The sequence below is a fragment of the Bison bison genome, unplaced genomic scaffold (genome assembly GCF_000754665.1).
Source record: "Bison bison bison isolate TAMUID 2011002044 unplaced genomic scaffold, Bison_UMD1.0 scf7180017864098, whole genome shotgun sequence".
NCBI classification, from domain to species: domain Eukaryota; kingdom Metazoa; phylum Chordata; class Mammalia; order Artiodactyla; family Bovidae; genus Bison; species Bison bison.
In genome coordinates, this window is record NW_011494670.1 from 4,106,044 (window position 1) to 4,125,496 (window position 19,453).

Sequence of the window (19,453 nt, forward strand, 5' to 3'; positions counted from 1 at the left end):
TTTAGTTGGATTAAATTAGTGATTTGTCTTAGAGTGTCTGTAACAGTTGCCCAATAAACATGATATAAAAGAAGCTGATTGCCTTATTATAGTAATGGCCTCAGAGCGTGATCCTTAGACCAGCAGCGTAACTGCACAACTTGTTAGAAATACAAATCCTCAAAGCCTACTCCAGACATACAGAATACAAAATTCTGGCAATGGGACTTAACAATCTGTGTTTTAACAAGACCTCCAGGGATTCCTACGCCCACTTACATTTGAGAACTACTGCCCTATTGTATCGGAGATGGCAATGGCACCCCACTCCAGTACTCTTGCCTGGAAAATCCCATGGACAGAGGAACCTGGTGGGCTGCAATCCTTGGGGTTGCTAAGAGTCAGACATGACTGAACGACTTCACTTTCACTTTTCACTTTCATGCATCGGAGAAGGAAATGGCAACCCACTCCAGTGTTCTTGCCTGGAGAATCCCAGGGACAGGGAAGCCTAGTGGGCTGCCATCTGTGCAGTCGCACAGAGTCGGACACGACTAAAGTGACTTAGCAGCAGCAGTATAATGCAGTCTGACAGCATCTTTGATCCTTCTTGATTTTAGCTATAAAGCAGCATTAAAGGAATGGTTTTAGTAAGCATTCTGGACTTCTGTTCTTGGTTGCAGTGTTTCCAAGAGATACCATGGAATCATATTTTAGCCTCAGAAGATACTTAACAGTGCTATTCTAAGATTCTGTGGTCAGAGATGTGCTTTAAGAAATTAAACCTAAAGCCATGTATAGGAAGTATTATAAGGGAGTAAAAGCAGGAAGATGAAGCCATAGGCCAGAGTGCTACTAGGACAGCAGCAGTGAGGATTACACAGATGGACAGGATCAGAGCCTTGCAGAAGTCCTTGAAGATCTTGAATGAGATGCTTAGGGAAATGAAGGATTCAAAAGCAGTTTTGAAAGTGTAAGCCCTATCACCATAGAATTTCAGTAGACAAGAATGTGTGATTATCTGTAGACTTGAAAATTTACTTTTGTAGTTCTTCCTTCAAATAACGTCAAATGTCTGTTTTGATTTTTACGGTTGGAGGCTTCACTTTGATGTACACAGAAACATTAAATAGTCTGTATTAGATTTTTATTCATTTTCACATTATTAGTTGTACAAAAGCACTTTCTAAAAAGGAGAAAGACAGAACCAATATTCATGTATCTTTATGAGGATATTGTTAACTTTGAGACCCATATACTATGGAATGGGTTTAATCCTTTATCCAGCAGTTAGTTAGGTACTAATATTGTACAAGACATTAAACTAAGCACTGTGTATGAGGGAAATAAGAGAAGTTTTGTCCTCAAAGAGTTCACTGTTAGTGAGAGAAAAAAATGCAAGCAATTATAACAACAATGTAATATATGCTGTAATAGAGACATGCACAGGTTGCTACAGAAACTCAGCAAAAGAAAACATTTTAAGTTGGTTACCAGCCACAAATAGTGGTTGATAATTTTTAAAAACCCTTCCTCCCCCCATTTGTAAATTGTTTAAACAGAGCTAAGGAAAAATACAATTTAAAAACCAACACTAATTGTTAAAAACAGAGTTATCCAGGATGTGTTAAACATTTTGGCTCTTGTTTTGTTGCTAATAGGTTCAACTTCTTGGGGCCGATGGCCTAGAGCAAGATGTTGGTGAAACTGAAGATGATGAATCACCAGAACAGCGAGCCCGGAGACCAATGAATGCATTTCTTTTATTTTGCAAACGTCATCGCTCTCTTGTCCGTCAGGAACACCCCAGGCTTGATAACCGAGGTGCTACCAAGATACTAGCTGATTGGTGGGCTGTTCTCGATCCAAAGGAAAAGCAGAAATACACAGACATGGCCAAGGAGGTGAGTTACAGTGAGGAGGCTTTGTGGTAACTGTGAACAACCAATCCTGCAACCCCCAGTTAGTAGAGTCCATGCAAAAGGTCTAGCAGCAGCACGAAGGTGAATCCCGAATCAAGTGTTAAACGAAGACATTGAAGCTTTGTTCCTATTCCTGAGTTCCAAGTCCACCTTGCAAATACTGGTGAGGTGCCAAAAGAAACCTATTGCCAAGAAGTTTTTTCTCACTTGTTTGTATTGCACTGATGACATGAGGGATGGATTTTTATGAATGGTGATTTATTTATTATGAATGACTTTTGTTTTTAGTTTTTCTAGGAGCCCAGCTTCTGCTGTCAGAGAATGCCCATGGTGAAGATGACACTCTTGATCTAGTTCTAAAGCTAAACAGCTTTGTAACCATATCTGAGTTAATTTCTGGGTCTCAGTTTTTTGTGGGTTTTTTTTTTTCCTTTTTTAAAAACGATGTTATGAGAAAGAGAAAGTTGGAACAAAATTTGCATCCCTTCCAGCACTAATTTTTAAAAAAATTTTGTAATATACACAGTTATCAAAAGATATGCTTTGACTTCTTTCTGTAGGTAGTAAGTACGACATGAGTATTCAAAGCCAGTAGAGGAACGAATGGCAGTGGAACAGGATGTACTGTGATGTGTGCGTGCGTGTAAACACTGTGAGCAGCAGTTGGTGAGAAGTATTTCCATACAGGAATGCTTTCCAGAGGACTGGAGTGTATGTTCCAAAATGTGACTTAATTTATTCAAAAATTGTATACTGATCTGTTTCTAAAGTAACCTTAAATTAGTGTGAGTTCATTGTACATTTAAAATGTATTGTGTAATGGATTTAGCAAGTAAGGGGAAAGCAAAGCAATATCATTGTGGTTAACTTGAAAGGAATAATTCTAACTATATTTCTTTAGAGTTACAGCTTGCAAATAATATTGATTCATGAAAAACCCCAGCCACCCAAACATTTGGTTAAGTTCTATGATAAGATGGACCAGCAGGTGACAAATACAGAGTTTCAAGTGAGATATTTTATTAGACATCTCAGTATGTAGAAAAACAATTCTTTCAATTGCTGTGGTTTTATTGAGTTGCTTAACAGGCTAACATGGAACATAAAAATTTCTTAGTCTTCAGGGAAATTTGAATCCAGAATAAATGATTAGCATAGTTATTGTGTAATTAATGATCACATAAGGCTTCAGGAATTAACTGTATTGTTAAAGACAGAATTTTAGCTATGTAGAGCATCTTATCTTGCAAATTTAAAATCAATTCCAGTAATCTACATGATTTTAAATGCTACTGGAGATTTTCATTCTCATAACAATAATTAATAGTAAAAGATTCCCATTAAGTAGCTTTAGATCCTTTCATAGTCATGCTTCTAAGATAAAACAATTAATCTGAAACCTCATAGGGAGTTGCATAAGCCTCCTATAATTAAACTCTTGAGTTTATTTTTGGATTACTGTTTTTGGGTAACATACAGCCTGTCCCATAATTGTTTACTTTCTCAAATACTGCTAATTGATAAACCCAACAGGTGGCCACTTTTAAGAGGAAGGAAGTCTTATTTTCATATAGGAATTCCTTTACTAGTTACTTAATTAGCTTCACAATATTTGCCGTTGTGGTAAGTAATGAAATCTAAATCTCATAAGGTGTGCCGCCCCCCCCTCCAACCCCCAAGCTACTCCAATGGCGACAGTAACTGGCTCTTCCACCCAACAACTTGTCTTGTTTATAGTTGCTCTTATGAAATGTCTCACTTCCAGTGCCATGCGTGGAAGGTTCAGCTACTTTCAAAATCCTTATATAATTGGTTTCTAGTCGTAAGTGATACTTGTTTCTACCTACTTACCAAATGGTTTTGAAATTACAAAAGAGTGCAGGTAATTGTGCTGGTGTTTTTTTGTGTGCATATTACAGCCTTAGTTGAAATGTCACTTTTTCCCTTACTCATTACTTGCTGTCTGATTATTTTCTGTTAGTGCATCTGGTGAGGCGAAGTACCTGTTTGGAAATTTTTCAGTTTTTTAAATTGTTTCCCAGGGCTGATTTATATTGTTGAAAAAAAAAAGTTTAATGAGGGTTTCCTGTTTTCCGAGGGTTTTAAACTGTCCTAAGGATATAACCTGGATTCCTTTCTTAAATTCAGCAGCCTGCCTTATGGTGCAGTGTTGTAGGCATTCATAGCCTCTAGCTTCTGCAGCTGCCTGTTAGTAGTCTCACACCATATTATTGTTCTTTTAACATCTTTATGTATACATTGTACAAATGTACAAATATATGTCTGCATTTTTGACTAGGACATTTCTGGAAACTTCTACTTGTCACTTAAACTAATAATCATGATTAATTAATGGACAGTCAATATAGAGGATCACACATGTTATTCAGATAGAGAGAGTCAGTGCCAAAGAGAGGGGAGAATCTGGGAAGTTAAGACAATTTTGAATGACCTTTTTCATACCCCCTTTGGTTTTTGTAGCCTAGGCATGGGACAGAATACATGCATTTATTGACTAGTTAGTTCATTCCAGAGTGGATGTCTTGCATATGCATAAATATTTAAAGTCAGTTATGATTGTTCCTTGGGGCTTCCCTGGTGGCTCAGAGGTAAAGAATCCACCTGCCAATGCAAGAGATCCTTTGGTCGGGATCCCTGGGTTTGATCCCTGGGTTGGGAAGATCACCCGGAGAAGGAAATGGCAACCCACTCCACTATTCTTGCCTGGGAAATCCCATGGACAGAGGAGCCTGACAGGCTATAGTCCGTGGGGTTGCAAAGAGTTAGACGCAACTAAATGACAGCCTTGAGTATTCCTGTTCTTCAGAGCAGGGACTGAAGGCTCTTCGGAGTTAGTATCTTGACCAGTCATACAGTTGTGGACCCTGGAATAGTCTTTCCTATGTGCTTCTAGCATCCTTGTAGTATATGTTGCTCACTTTAGATGACTGAGAGATAAGAGATTTGAGTAAGAAGTGGAAAATGGTAACTATAAAATATCATGGTCTCATGGGAATAGTCTGCTTGTGCTGGGGTTGGGGTATTTCAGAAAAGGCTTAATGAAGTTGTTAGTAGAATTTGGTATGTCCCTTGGCACAGGATTCAGAAGAAAGGCAAGGATACGAGCAGACAGGGAATGAGAAAGTTTTACTTGAAGCCTGAGCTGTTTGTAGGTGAGTAACAGGAAATGATGATATAAAGGTGAACATCTTGAGAAATTGGCCTGAAAAGTTGGAAGCTCAGTTGTACGTTAATAAAAGAGCAATGGAATCAAATGCAGTAAAATACAGTTTAAAAGTAAACTGTAATAGCCTCTTGTAAATGTTGGGGTCTATTGTGGTCTGGAGTCTAGGAAAGATTATCACTGTAAATCTCCATGGGGTTTCGTGACCAGTTCTTCCTCGATATTTCTTCAGGAGAAAATTAATGTATTCATGCCCTTTCTTTGGTTTTATCAGAAATGGATTCTTCTCCATAGAAAATTTGATGTCATTTTCTTAGGTATTATCACTCTGTACAACTTCTGTTAACAGTCATGTGTCACGCTCGACAGAATTTGTCTTTGTCCTAGCTTGATGTGGCATCTTGCATACTACTGAGCTAGAGCAGCACCTCATTGATCCCCACATTCTTGAGAAACAAGTGTTAATATTTGTTATTTCCGTACAAGAATTATTTTATAATCTGTAATTTGGTGAGAGTTTTGTGAACAATTAAGTTATAGTCACATTTTCATCTGTTTATTAAATGATTCTTAACCCTTCTGTTCTTTGGAACTTCTGCTTTGGTTTTCCAAGAACCTTTCTTTTGAGTGAAGCCATAGCTGTCAATTGACATTTCTTTCCTCTATCAGACACTTTCTGCTACCTCTAATGAAATAACTTATTCTGTGTGGGTTTTTCTGAGTATGACTTAACTGGAGCCCCAGCACTTTAAGGAGAGGTGGGTAGTAAAACCAAAGATTTGGGCTTCATGGTTCTCAAATTTCTTGTTTCCGAGGCCTTTCCCATTCCTGTGTTCTGGATGTTGGGACCTTCTTATTATAAAAAAAAAATACTTGTGTTTATTTTTTTGAAATAATACCAATTTTTGAATATTGCTTTATTCTCTCTAGGGTTCTGACTCATTTAATCCTAAAAATAATCCTATGAAGTAGATACCATTTTCTGAAAGCTAAAGATGAGGACACTGCAGCCCAGAGGAGTTAAGTGACTTATCCAAGGCAGCAAATTACTAGCATTAGAGTTTGGGTAGCCTTCTCCCTTTTCAGACCTTCTGAGTTTACACATTTGTAATTGTCAGTGAAGATACCTGTCCTCACAGGGTTGAGGTTAAGATGCAAGTAAGGCACTGTGCGCACAGGCATGAAGTTTAAAATGCCATGAAATATTAGTTGTTCCTGATAAGCTTATGTTTGTGTTTCATACTTCTTTACCTAATAATTTTTTTACTGTTTTTATTAGAACCTGTTAACACACTGAAGTGCTACTAAAATACACAATTAATCTTTGAAACATAAGAATCAACAAAACTAAAAGTATCATTTGCCCATCTTGGCAGACACTGTCCAATGTAATTAATGATTCCTAACAAAACAGATGTTCCACTAAGTGAGCTAACTACTTGATTTCAGAAATATCAGTCCATTTACTAATTGTTAGTTTTTTTTCTAATTTGCTGATTGTTTTTCTGTGATTCTCTTGCTTTTTCTATGATCCAGTGGATGTTGGCAGTTTGATCTCTGGTTCCTCTGCCTTTTCTAAATCCAGCTAGCTTGTACATGAATTATCTGTTAATGCATTTCCAGAAATGCAGATAATGTTTACTTATCCAGACCCCTACCATCCTTTTATAAAGTGCCAAAATTACATCTTAAAAGAAATTCTGAAATTTTTATTTTTAATTAGTGCTAACTGATTAAATAGACTTTCTCCTTCTTAACCCAAATTAGGGAGGAATATTGTCCTTTAAAAAAGGTTATATGTGGAAATGAACTACTGTCTCCACAGTAATCCTTACAGGGAATTTAGGCAACCATATCTATAGCCAACTCAGTTTTTCCTTTATGACTTTTCTGCAAGAGAACTAAATAACTCCCTGGTCACTTATTCAAGTCACTTTTTGAAATGTGTGGTTTTTACTGGAGTGGCTTTATCACGAAAGTTTCATAGGTTAGTGTATAATTTAAAATACATCTTTTCTATCAGATACATAAACTTAATTCATCATCCTGTCATATAAAAGTCTGATTCATTTTCTTCCTGTTAAAATGTCTAGTAAGAATAATTCAGACCTATAAGTTTTAACATTTTTATGAGGAAAGGTTCCTAGAACTAAGAAAGTACTAATTAGTACCACTTCTCAAATATCTTACTCTCGTCTTCCACCCTGTATAATGTGATTTCTGCCTGCCAATATGAGGAGGTACAGTTGTCTCCAAATTCATTAGCCATTTCAAAATTTATTATGCTAAAGATTCACTTAGCCCCTGCAAAGTTACAGAATTTAAATTGTATTATGCGTCTTTTTGAAAACAAGATAATTACTGAATAATCTCATAGTTGTGGTAGATTTTTTTTTATCATGGTGATATTTCACATTTTTGCACCTGTATCAGCTCTCTTTATTTATATAGATATTCCCAGGGTCCCTTATTACTTTACCTCAACAGGGTTATTATTCTCTCTCACTCTGCTGAGAAGAGCTAGACTGCAATAATAGCTAGAAATACTGCCGGACTTTTTGAGCCAACCCTCCCGCCCCACCTCCAATTAAGAACAAACACTTGGAGAACAATTAATAAGGACATCTCTCCTTAAGGTGCTTTTTAAGATCAAATTTCCCATTCTTATAAGTGATCTGTGAAAGTAATTTTGAGAACCAGTTTTTTAAAGATTAACGTAATACTGTCTTTTGGTTTATAATAATGCCGTTGTCATATATAAAGTAGACCAAATACTGTGTCAAGGGTATGTATTTAATACCATTACCGAAAAGCAGTGGTGTATTATCATTGCTAATGAAGTCTGGTGGTGATTGAGATTGGAGAGAGGAGGGCCAACATTTACTAATAAGCACCTTCTGTAAGTCAGGAACTGTGGCTATAAAGTAGATTCACTTAGGTTATCTAATCAGTTAGAAATTTGCAAAACAAAAAAGAATTTAGTAAGGGAATTTTTACTTTAATGGGAGATTTTTGAAAATAAGTATTTTAGCAAGAGGTTAGTTACCTCGAGGATAGGACCAATAGCCTGTGATTGATGTTTGTGAAGGATAACTGAGCTTCGCCCTCTACCCCCAGCAGGAAAGCCCTCCCCTGGGGATCCAGATGAGTGGGCCTGTCTCTTTGGTCCCTTCAATCTGTGCTGATGGATTTTTGCCCACATGGTTGGCCAGCGTGCTAATAGTTTCACTCAGCTATTTGCTTCAGACTATATATAGCCGCTTCCGATTTCTCCCTTACTCAGCTTTCTCTGTGATCCCTTTCCTAATAACCTCATCACAACAAATGATTAAGCCTTTCTGTTGTCTGTTATAGCTGAATCAGAGCCAGTGACTGATGGTGTGTGTGCTCGGTTCCAAGGACAGACATCCTCATGCCCTGAGGCTCCTCCTGCCTTCTCCCTCACTGGATGTTCATACACTGCCTGTGTTGACCTGTCTGTCTTTTCATGAATTTATGACATCTCCATCTAAGCTTTAAACTCCTTAAGGACAAGGGCTGTTTGTTATTCTTTTCTCTTATATCCTTCATTCTTAACCCTTTGCTCTGCTGTTTTACATTGAGTTTAAGAATATGAAAGATTAATATTGTGGTTAATTTACATAGTATTGATCCTCATAGTGAACTCTCAGTTTCTGTTTTCCATGAAACCCCACATACTCCAGGCCTGTCTTCTGCCATTTGTCCTACACACAGGTAGCTTCAGTAGTTGTTGTTCAGTTGCTAAGTCGTGTCTGACTCTTTGCAACCCCATACACTACAGCACACCAGGCTTCCTTGTCCTTCACTATCTCCAGGAGTTTGCTCAAACTCACGTCCATTGAGTCTGTGATGCCATCCAACCATCTCACCCTCAGTCTTTCCCAGCATTAGGAAATTTTCCAGTGAGTTGGCTCTGCACATCAGGTGGCCAAAGTACTGGAATTTCAGCTTCACTATCAGTCCTTTCAATGAATATTCAGGGTTGATTTCCTTTAGAATTGGCTGGTTTGATCTCCTTGCAGTCCAAGGTACTCTCAAGAGTCTTCTCTAACACCACAATTCAAACGCATCAATTCATTGGCACTCAGCCTTCTTTATGGACCACTTCTCACAGACCCACTAAAAAACAGTTACCATGCTGGAGCCAGGGAAAGGTGTGTGGACTGTGTATTAAAAGAAGTAATATGTTTGAGTGGCTAATTGTGGATTGTAATCAATTTAAAAACAGACTAATTCATGCTCTTCTCATGCCCCGTGTTTAACCAGTGTCGGTCATCTAGTCAGTGACTGAGTGGGTAGAATAAGTACAAGAGAAAGAGATGTTTATGGTCAGTGATTGTCACTGCTTTACATTGTCTTCAGCACAGCTGCATATCATAAGTTAGTTTAAACTAGCCCTTATTAATACCATCAGTGCTTTTAAGAATAGTCAACGCTGGTAATAAATCATTCATAAGAATGACAGTATTATTGTTTTCATCACACATGCAGATTTTCATCAAAGCAAATTGCTAAGTGATTCTTAGAAAAGGATGTAATATTTACTGAGAAAGAACTATATTATCTAGCAGATTGACAACATAGGAAGGCAAGAAGGTGACACCTAGAAACAGAGGAAATCTGAAATCTAGTGACATCCATCCATCTAGGATCTTTCACAGTTGGGACTTTTTCTTAAAAAAACAAAAAAAACACCACCAAAAGTATCAAAAACTGTCTTTTAAATGTCTTGTGACAGATATGTTACTCTGATAGTCCTTTGTTACTTTATAGAGTGGTGACTTTTATTCAGATGACTGTTCATCCTACTGTTGCAGCTCGTGTTCCTTTTGCTGGGACAAAATGATGATGCATGGTGCCTGCTACTTTGATTTTCATCTCACCCTTTCATTTGTCACTTTCCACCTCCAGACAGCAAGTAAAGCTGTTTGTCTGCCTCAGCTTAACAAACCTGTAAATCCCCCTCATGCATGTGAATGTGACATTGATACCCTCAAATTTATTCTGCTATGTGATGATAAATTCTAGTCTGGATCTGGCCTTTGTATCCTGTTTTAATTATTTTTGTAAGAGTAGAACTTATCTTACTGTATCTTCCTTCTGCATGTACCTATATATCAATATGCAGATGTACAGCTTTTAGTTTAACAGCAAAAAGATTATTCAGAAAATTTGAATTAAGGTTTATTCTGGGGGGTAATACTAAACAATTGACTACTAAGTTTGCATTATATTGTCTACAGTACAATTTTCATTTATATGATTTAAAGTGAAGTGGTGTTTATTAGTTTGATCAGATATACTGTTTTTACACTAAGGGTAAAGGAACTTCTTTTTCAAATGGGTTAGTTTAAAAAGCTGTTTCAATCTTGTACTAAATTAATTTTACACACAGTGTTCATTTTAAAAAGCAAGCTTTATAGGATTGAACAAATCATATTAATTAAATAAGGTATCTAGCAGTAATAAAATCATTGAAGAATACATAAAAATATATTTTATCAAATGACATAATTTTGGTAATAGAACATGAATAGCATACATATATTTTATTTAATTTTATTGTCGGGAAAGGGAATGGCAGAGTTGGGAAAGAGGGAGAAAACCGTAGAAAAATAAAGGAGAAAAGAAAATATTGATACCAAAGGCTGAAAACCTCCATGTTGTGATGGATTAATTGCAACCTCACACATCACAGCTCTCTGTATGTTCACTTTAGTGATCACGTGTTCATTGCAAACCCCTAGGATGTGATCAGGTGAAGTTACACTGTGTAGTTTTGAGGAGGAATTGAGGCTGAGAAAGGTTGTACAACTTGCTTAATGTCCACCACTGACTAACAGCAGAGGTGGGTTTTGAACCCAGATAATTAGACTCTGTATCCAGTACTGTTTCTTCTACATGCCCCTGCAAATAACTGAAAAGTTCATCAGTTTGCCCTGCGCCATTCTCTTGCCATTCTTGATCTTGGTTCATTTATCCTACAATTGATTACATTGCTCTGTAAGATTTGCCTGTATTTGCCTGTGCAGTAAAGCATGTTTTAATTTTTAACTTACCAAATTAAGCAGTGAGCAGAATCTAGTTACTGACTCTGGTGTTCGCTCACATTTGTAATGTGCATCTGATACCTACTTAGAAATATATACACATGACAAATAACATGGCAGATAACTCCCTTTCTCCACCAAGACCAGGCGGAGATCTGAATTTGGATACTGGAAAGGAAAAAGAATAATGAGAGTTGAAAGATACAAAATTTGTTGCCTCTGAACCCTCATCCCACAAATGAACTTTCTAGTAGATAAATTCATGTCCTAGCTCTAAAGCCCCATACTGAGGCTGTCATTCTTCTACAACGGAAGACACAGAAGTGTTGTTTTTTTTAATTCAGTATCTTAATAGAGGAGTAAGGTGAAGGCTATTAGAACCTTTTCAATCTATGTGTTAATTAAAATATGTTGTCTGTTCTTTATTTATAGTATAAAGATGCGTTTATGAAGGCAAATCCTGGCTACAAATGGTGTCCTACCACAAACAAGCCTGTGAAATCCCCAGCACCCACCACTGTCAATCCACGAAAGAAACTATGGGCCTTCCCATCTGACTCTTCAAGAGACTTGCCAAGCCCCAAGAAAACAAAGACTGAAGAAATTCCTCAGCTTAACTTTGGAATGGCCGGTGAGTTTAAACACTAATTTTCCCTGTTCTTTAAGACTGGGGCAGTTCATGTAGGCAGTATTTTTAATAGATAATAGAGAGGGAGAGAAAAGCAAAATTTATGACCAATAGGAAGTAATGGCAAATATGTACCGTAGCTTAAAGCTTTGGAGTATGACATGCTTTAGAATGTATATATAATTAAAGAAAGGAGGGTTAGACCAAGTGGTGGAGCCATTGTAAATATCTGTGGATTCCTGACATTGATATGGAAAAGCAGACAACAATGTGGAGACTGTCAGGAACTCAGGGATTTTGTAATGTAACAAAACAGCTTACACACTATTAAGCCCACTATTAAGTTGTTCCCCGTAAGCACCTTCTCTGGAGAAGGGAATGGCAATCCACTCCAGTTTTCTTGCCTGGAGAATCCCATGGACAGAGTATCCTGGCGGGCTACAGTTCATGGGGTCGCAAAGAGTTGGACACGACCGAGCAACTAGCACACACTGTAAGCACCTTAGTTGTGTTCAACACCTAACAAGCCACAGTTATGTAGATCATTTGAGGATATGAAACATCGAGGACAGGGGGATGAACAACTCCATCACAAATCTAGGATGGATCTGACAACTGTTTTTTAGAGGGAATTGCCATCCCAATCCTTTTACGGGCCCGGCAAATTGAACATTCCAGATGGTCCCATTTGTTCTGAGCCTTTAATATTCTTTGGGTGGTAAGGAACGTTACAGCATTTATTACCACAAAATAAAGTATTTATATTCACCTTGCAAATGGTTCTGTCTTCCTAGCTGTTATAATACCATAATCAAGAGAAGTTTCCAGGATGAATTAGGGAGACTGGGCAAGATGGAAGCATTGAAACTGATGTGGAGCTAGAGGGTTCCCATGTCATTAGTACAAACAAATTTTCTTCAAAATGGGAGCTCTGAACAGTTTGCAAAATAGAAAGCTTGGGAATGGAAGTTTAGCAGTATTGTGATGAGGCTTCACTTTTTAATTGCCAGGAGGCCTAGTGAGATTTAACAGTTCAATGTGTGACTTGTGGCATCTAACAATGTGGTGGTGTCACATGTAAATCTAAGAAATGCCATCTGGCCATTCTTGGGGAACAAAGTCTTCAGGTGATTGTTATGTAAATATCTGTGGTATAGTTCTAGGTGAGCTTACAAAGTGATACTTTGCATATCTCAGAGGAATCAGAATAGAGATCTGTCTTTGTTTCAGCTGTTACTTTGTACAATTTCAGCTTCAACCTGCTTGCTGCTTCTAGAATCCACAGATTGTGTCAGTAAGAGTTTTTATAAAATACTTAATCATCTGAACTTATCATCAGGACCAACTCAGAGTATATCTTTGACTGGCTTCTGAATGAATTCCTTCGATTAGCATGTGTCTTCCATTGCTTTTTCTACCACTTCTAAGTCTAGATCAGTCTTTCTAGGTTGTGTTTTGTTTTGTTTTGCATACAGTGGCTATTCACAAACCAGAAATACTGCAGAAAGCTATAAAAGATGTCTATCTATAGCATTATTTCTGTCAGTTTATTAGTCTACTTGTTATACCTACAAATTCAAATTGGGACCTAGGTTTCAACCAAGATATTTACAGGTCAGTTTTTAAGGACAGCATTCTTTTTAAAAAAATACAGAAAAGAAGGAAAAGAACTTTCTCACATTATATAAGGGCCTGTGATGGATGTTGGAAATCCATGATCACAGCCCTTGTTAAGCTATATACAGCTGATAACATTGGTCTGATGTTCCTTTTTAGCACAACGATAGCAAACTAATTTGCTGTTAATTAAAACATGGTTCTTAGTGTTTAAATCTAGAGGAAGAAGCCGTAGGGCTTTTAGAGGCCAGTTTAAGCTTACATGGAATTTCATTTTATTTTGTTTTCCCTGTAGTCCTTGTCACATGACATTTTGCATTTTTTAATAACCCCAAAGCAGTCAAGTGTGTGATATCCAAGAAGGAAAAGCTGTGTAGAATTTAACTTAGTGCAGGTCCTCTGAGTGAAGGGAATGCATGCTATTTATATAAGTATAGTTTTGATATATCCAAATAACATTATATAAGTATAAATTAACATAAAGGATGATGGTAATTTCTTGTCTGTGTTTTAGTGTCTATACAGCAAAGTCATATTTGTGTATAACGTAAATAGATTATCATGGAAGTATGTTCGTATTTTACTTAGTAATTTGAACTAACGCATTTTTATCTTTATTAGAAAGCAATTATTCAATCCTTCTTATCTCTAGAATGGCAGTTCCAAAAGTATTTGGCTGCCCTGAGAACTGAAGTTCACTTTTACTTTCCACCCAGTTCATTTCTCCTAATTTTTATTGGCCAATAGATTTAAGTGTCAGTTTTAGCAGCCACAATAGTTCATAAACTTAACGTTTAATTAAGGATTGAATCTCAACAATGAAGAGCCTTGTTTTAGCAAATCGGTCTGTGTTCCTACATCTCTTCCTACAAGGCGGTCTTCCAACATGGAGCTGTTTTGTGACCACCTGATCATTTGGTGACATATTTTACCTCTACTAAGCTCTTTCTTTTTTTAAAAAAGCTCCCGCAGATTCTTTTCTTTTTTTAAAGTTGGACCATTTGTAAGATGTGGTCAGAGTTGCTTCATGAGTTCTTGAGACAGATTTGTATTGAAAGATGGATTTAAGGACATATCTTTAAACAAAATCAAAAAGAAGAAAAGAAGCACCTGAATGTCTTCAGGCAACACTATGCCTGATCCTCATTTTTAATTGTAGAGAGATTACTAAAATAAAAAAATTGTGTTTATTGAGGACCAGGAAGCACTAGGTTAAGCATTGACTTAGGCATTTTCACATATGTTATTTTATTGAAGTTCTGAAATGTAACTTATTTAAGACAACCTTAAAGGATATAGGTTTCTTATTGTCTGTATTTTCTTTGTTTGGATATAATCCTGGGTCATAGATCAACCAGTTTCTGTTTCTACTTCTGTTGATTATTGAAGGAATGAAAACAAAGACCTTCAGTAGTATAAAAAGGGTTCATTTTGAGTGCTAAAAGATATTTTGAGGAAGGCCCTAACCTTATCCCTAAGATTTAAGATGTCAGAAATACTTAACTGTTGAACTTAGATTTGTTTTTGAAAGTTTTAAAGAAAGAATATTTGAACAAAGCCCACTAAATTTTTGGTGGCTCATTTGTAAAATGTCTTTCTGTTCTCATGTTCCTCCAATGACCTGTTTCTTTTTATCAGCCCTGATTTCATGTGGGAAAAATAACAATTTGGGAATAACAGTCTCAAATTTCTTAGAAAAAAGCATAAGCACTCTATTGTTTTTTTCATCCAAACTCCCCATGCAGTAAGGAAAGAAGCATTGCACTAGGAGATAATTCATGTTCTAAACAGCTGTGGTACTGAATAAAGTATTTTGTTGGAATGGTGGACAACAGTGGTATTCTTAAAGCTCACAGAAGTATGAGTACTAAGCATATATATGCCAGGTTACTGCTTCATAAAGTTCAAAAGTTTTCTGTAATAAGTTATGTGTGGTTCTGTTGGATTTCTGATTGTTAGTCTTTGTGAGTATTTTGGATTATATGTTCTCCATTGTTGTGAATTGATAATTTACTTACTTTTGGCTTATTTAGATCCTACTCAAATGGGAGGCCTGAGCATGCTGCTTTTAGCTGGAGAACATGCTCTTGGGACACCAGAGGTAAGTAGTCCCTATCCCTCTCTGTTCCACTCCTGCTAGAAGTTGATAACATGGACACTTGTGTTCTGTTCACAGTGTTTATTCTACAGTTTCACTGTTAACAGCTCATGAACAAACTATGCTTTTAATTTTCATGCTTTCAATTTTAAACCTTAATTTTCATTAAGGTTTCTGTGTGCATGGTATTATGCCTTGAAAGTAACAGACTGGGTTACATGAACCCAAAAGGACACAAACAGAGATTGGGTGCAGATTTTGAGATTCTCTGAGCACAGGCGTAAGACTTAGGACATACAGATAATTAGCATTTGCCATGGCTTTGTAATGGAGTTCAGATGGTGGATCCTGTGAGTCATTCATTCTGTTTATAACAGTGTCTGCTTTTGTGATGTTCTCATTTAGACTTGTTAGTGAAAAGGTGAGAGTTTAAAAAAAAAGCATGAGACTGTTGGTCTCTCTGGTACCTGAATAAATCCAAACTCCTGCTTTTGAAAATCAGAAAACGTGGCATTTTAGGATTGCTTATTCTTTAAAATGGAAAATGAAAACGGACCCAGACCCTCCTAATGACCTTGGTCTTGTTTTATTCCCTTGTATAGTTATTGGGTTGTGTTTGCTAAATAACTCTTAGATATAGTCTTGACAGGCAGGTAGTAGTCAATAGCCATGCATAGTTTGCATTTGTGGAATTTCTCTATTTTCCAAACCCATTTAGGAGAGGCCAGATGCATTGACCTGCTACTGGTCACATTATTTTATACACTGAAGTCCTTGAGGTGGAAATTTTTCAATCCCCAACCAGCATTACTACTTAGGACCCAAAATGGCAATTTTATTGCATATACATACATACATAACGTATGTATGTACGTACATATATATGTATGGGCCTCCCTGGTGCCTCAGATGGTAAAGAATCTGCCTGCAACGCTTGAGACCAGGGTTCGATCCCTGGGTCGGGAAAAATCCCCCGGAGAAGGCAATGTCAACCCTCTCCAGTATTCTTGCCTGGAGAATTCCATGGACAGGGGAGCCTGGCAGCCTACAGTCCATGGGATCGCAGAGAGTCTGACACGACTGAGCAACTAACACACACATACACATATATATATTCCTTCCTTCCTTTCTTAAGTTGTATGCATGCCTTATGAATTACAGTTAAAGCATATTCAAATAGTTGTTTTAGAAGATACCACATATTTACATCACAACACACTTTTATTATTTATAGTTTATGTTTGGGATCCATAGTAGTTGACCAGATATTCAATTTGATTTAACTTGTTGCTGCTGCTGCTGCTAAGTCACTTCAGTCATGCCCGACTCTGTGCGACCCCGTAGACGGCAGCCCACCAGGCTTCCCTGTCCCTGGGATTCTCCAGGCAAGAACACTGGAGTGGGTTGCCATTTCCTTCTCCAATGCATGAAAGTGAAAAGTGAAAGTGAAGTCGCTCAGTCGTGTCCAACTCTTAGCGATCCCATGGACTGCAGCCTACCAGGCTCCTCCATCTGTGGCATTTTCCAGGCAAGAATACTGGAGTGGGGTGCCATCGCCTTCGGATTTAACTTGTTAGTTCTGTTCAATTTAGAATCACAATAAATGTGTCAATTTGGTGGACCCGTACTTATTTACATTGTACTTATCTTTAGCTGAAAAAGGAAACTTTGTACTTTTGCATACTCATCATTCAGCAGGTTTGTATTTCCTCACATGATAGCCTTCACTGGCATCATTTGACTTTATGACACATTAAAAGCAATCAGATTAACTCTGACTAGAGCGTAGAGCATCCCAAGCATGTTCCCAAAGGTGAAGGTTGGAATAATAATGTGCGTTTGACCTTTCAGCACAGTCTGACTCATGATTCCCAAGAATGCACTGTATTGTGAAAGTCAGTATCATCTTCTCTGATAGATTAGATAATAATGAAATTTTCTTCCAAACATCTATTAGCATTCCTTCTAATTTTCAGGAAAAAATGTAAACAAATAAACATGTATAGAACTTACAGATGGATGAAAATGCTAGTCAGAAAAAGGAATACTTTTTTTTTTCTTTGAATTAAAATTTGTCTTTTGGGCTCTTTTTAGTGAATAGCTCTTCTCCCCACTTATGAGGACAGCAGAGTTTGACACAAGCAGTTTAAATCATGCAGTGGTCAACCTTCCATTTCTGATGAAGGGGGAACCATTTTGAAAATTCTCAAGCTAAAGAAACAGAGAAAATTAAATGGCCGAAAGAAATGAACCACACAGGAGAAAGAATTTCATACTAAGGAAGTTGCCAGCACTTAGGTTTTTAAGGACCACTTCTAAGAATACAAGTCTTTCTTCATAATTCCTCCTTCTTGTCCCAGATATATTTAGGCATTATTGAAAATGGTCTTGAGCTATTGAAACAATAAAGGGGCAAAGTTTGTATAACATAATGCCATCTCTAAATATAATTAGTTTGAGAGTTTTTTTCATAGCTGTCAGTAGATTTCATTTAATACCTAATTTCTATGCAAAGTCGCATTCCAAATATGTAGACATTTTTATAGAACTTTAGGGGCTTATGTACATTGGCAGATGACAAATACAATGAATACATACTTATATTTTTAAAAGAAAATTGTAAAGATAATGAGATAAGGAAAGAAGTACAGAAATTTGATACTTCTTAGATTTGGAACAATTACCATGAAGTCTGTTTAAACTGTTGGGTAGGACCAGTCGAATAAAGTGACATTTTACAAAAATTCTTCCACAGAGGAGGTCTAATTGTAATGAATTTTTAAAATGCCATGAGAAAATTCTTACTCTGAAATGGCTTATTGAAAAGGAGATTTTCCTTTATTTGTCAGCCTGAAACCTAATCACATAGAAAAAGTCCTCAAAAGCCTATTTTTTTTTTAAATATGAAAAATTTAATATAGGTAATAGTTTTATTTTTAAAAGCAATTCTATTAACAGAAGGTAGACAGGCTTACTGTTACAGGAACAATAAAACTCTAGGTTAAAGTTTCTTTGGTTTATACATTTCGTAGATCTACATATGATGTGCTCTTAGGGTTTTTAGAGAGAAATTATAGGTTCTTGATATAGCAGTGAGCAAATAATAACAAGCAGGATGTCTGAGTTTTTGCTTTCTCCTTAGTCTTCTGATTAACTCTAAATTTGCCACAATATGTTTGGCATTATTAGGGCAGCATTTTTATATGCTACTATTTGTGTCTCTGATGAGTGAAATGGGGTAAGAATTGCATTTACAGTTTGTTTGACTCTTTTTCACATAAATGGTTAGTCCTGTATTTTCTTTATACCCAGAATACACTGAAATATATTTCATATTTGAGACAAATTTTTAAAAGCAGTGTTTGTTGTTAAGAGTATATGAATTAAAGAAGCAAAATAAATGTATAGGCATCCCTCATTTTATTGTGCTTTGCAGATACTGCAATTTTTACAAATTGAGGGCTTTTAGCAACCCTGCGTCCAGCAGGTCAGTTGGCACCATTTTTCCAACCATATTTACTCACTTTGTATCTCTCTGTCACATTTTGTCAATTCTTGCAGAATTTCAAACTTTTCATTATTATTATATTTGTTATGGCAGTCTATGATCAGTGACCTTTAATGTTACTATTGTAATCTGAGCTGGTGAGTAGGGGGTGCTACAAATCATATCCATATAAAACAGTGAACTTAGTTGATAAATGTTGTGTGTATTCTGACTGCTCCACCTGGGTGACAGCATGTCTGTTTATAACATAGTTAACTGAATATTTCAAACCCACTGTTGAGACCTACTACTCAGAAATGAAGAGTCCTATAAATATTATATTTATTTATAATACTACTGCTCATTGACGATGCACCTGGCCATTCAAGAGCTCTGACATAGGTGCCCAGCAAGACTAATGTTTTCATACTATTCCACACATCTGTTCTGCGGCCCATGGATTAAGG

The 19,453-nt window shown here is 36.8% G+C and overlaps 1 protein-coding gene across 10 annotated transcripts in view; it reads left to right on the forward strand.

The window, feature by feature from the left end:
- Window positions 1-19,453, forward strand: part of BBX (bobby sox homolog (Drosophila)) — a 299,118-nt gene that overhangs the window by 205,141 nt on the left and 74,524 nt on the right. For all 10 annotated transcript variants that reach the window (XM_010838545.1, XM_010838550.1, XM_010838544.1 and 7 more), the window contains 3 exons: window positions 1,641-1,883; window positions 11,589-11,787; window positions 15,435-15,502. In XM_010838545.1, the coding sequence (XP_010836847.1) occupies window positions 1,641-1,883; window positions 11,589-11,787; window positions 15,435-15,502 (510 nt within the window). The remainder of the gene's footprint in view (window positions 1-1,640; window positions 1,884-11,588; window positions 11,788-15,434; window positions 15,503-19,453) is intronic.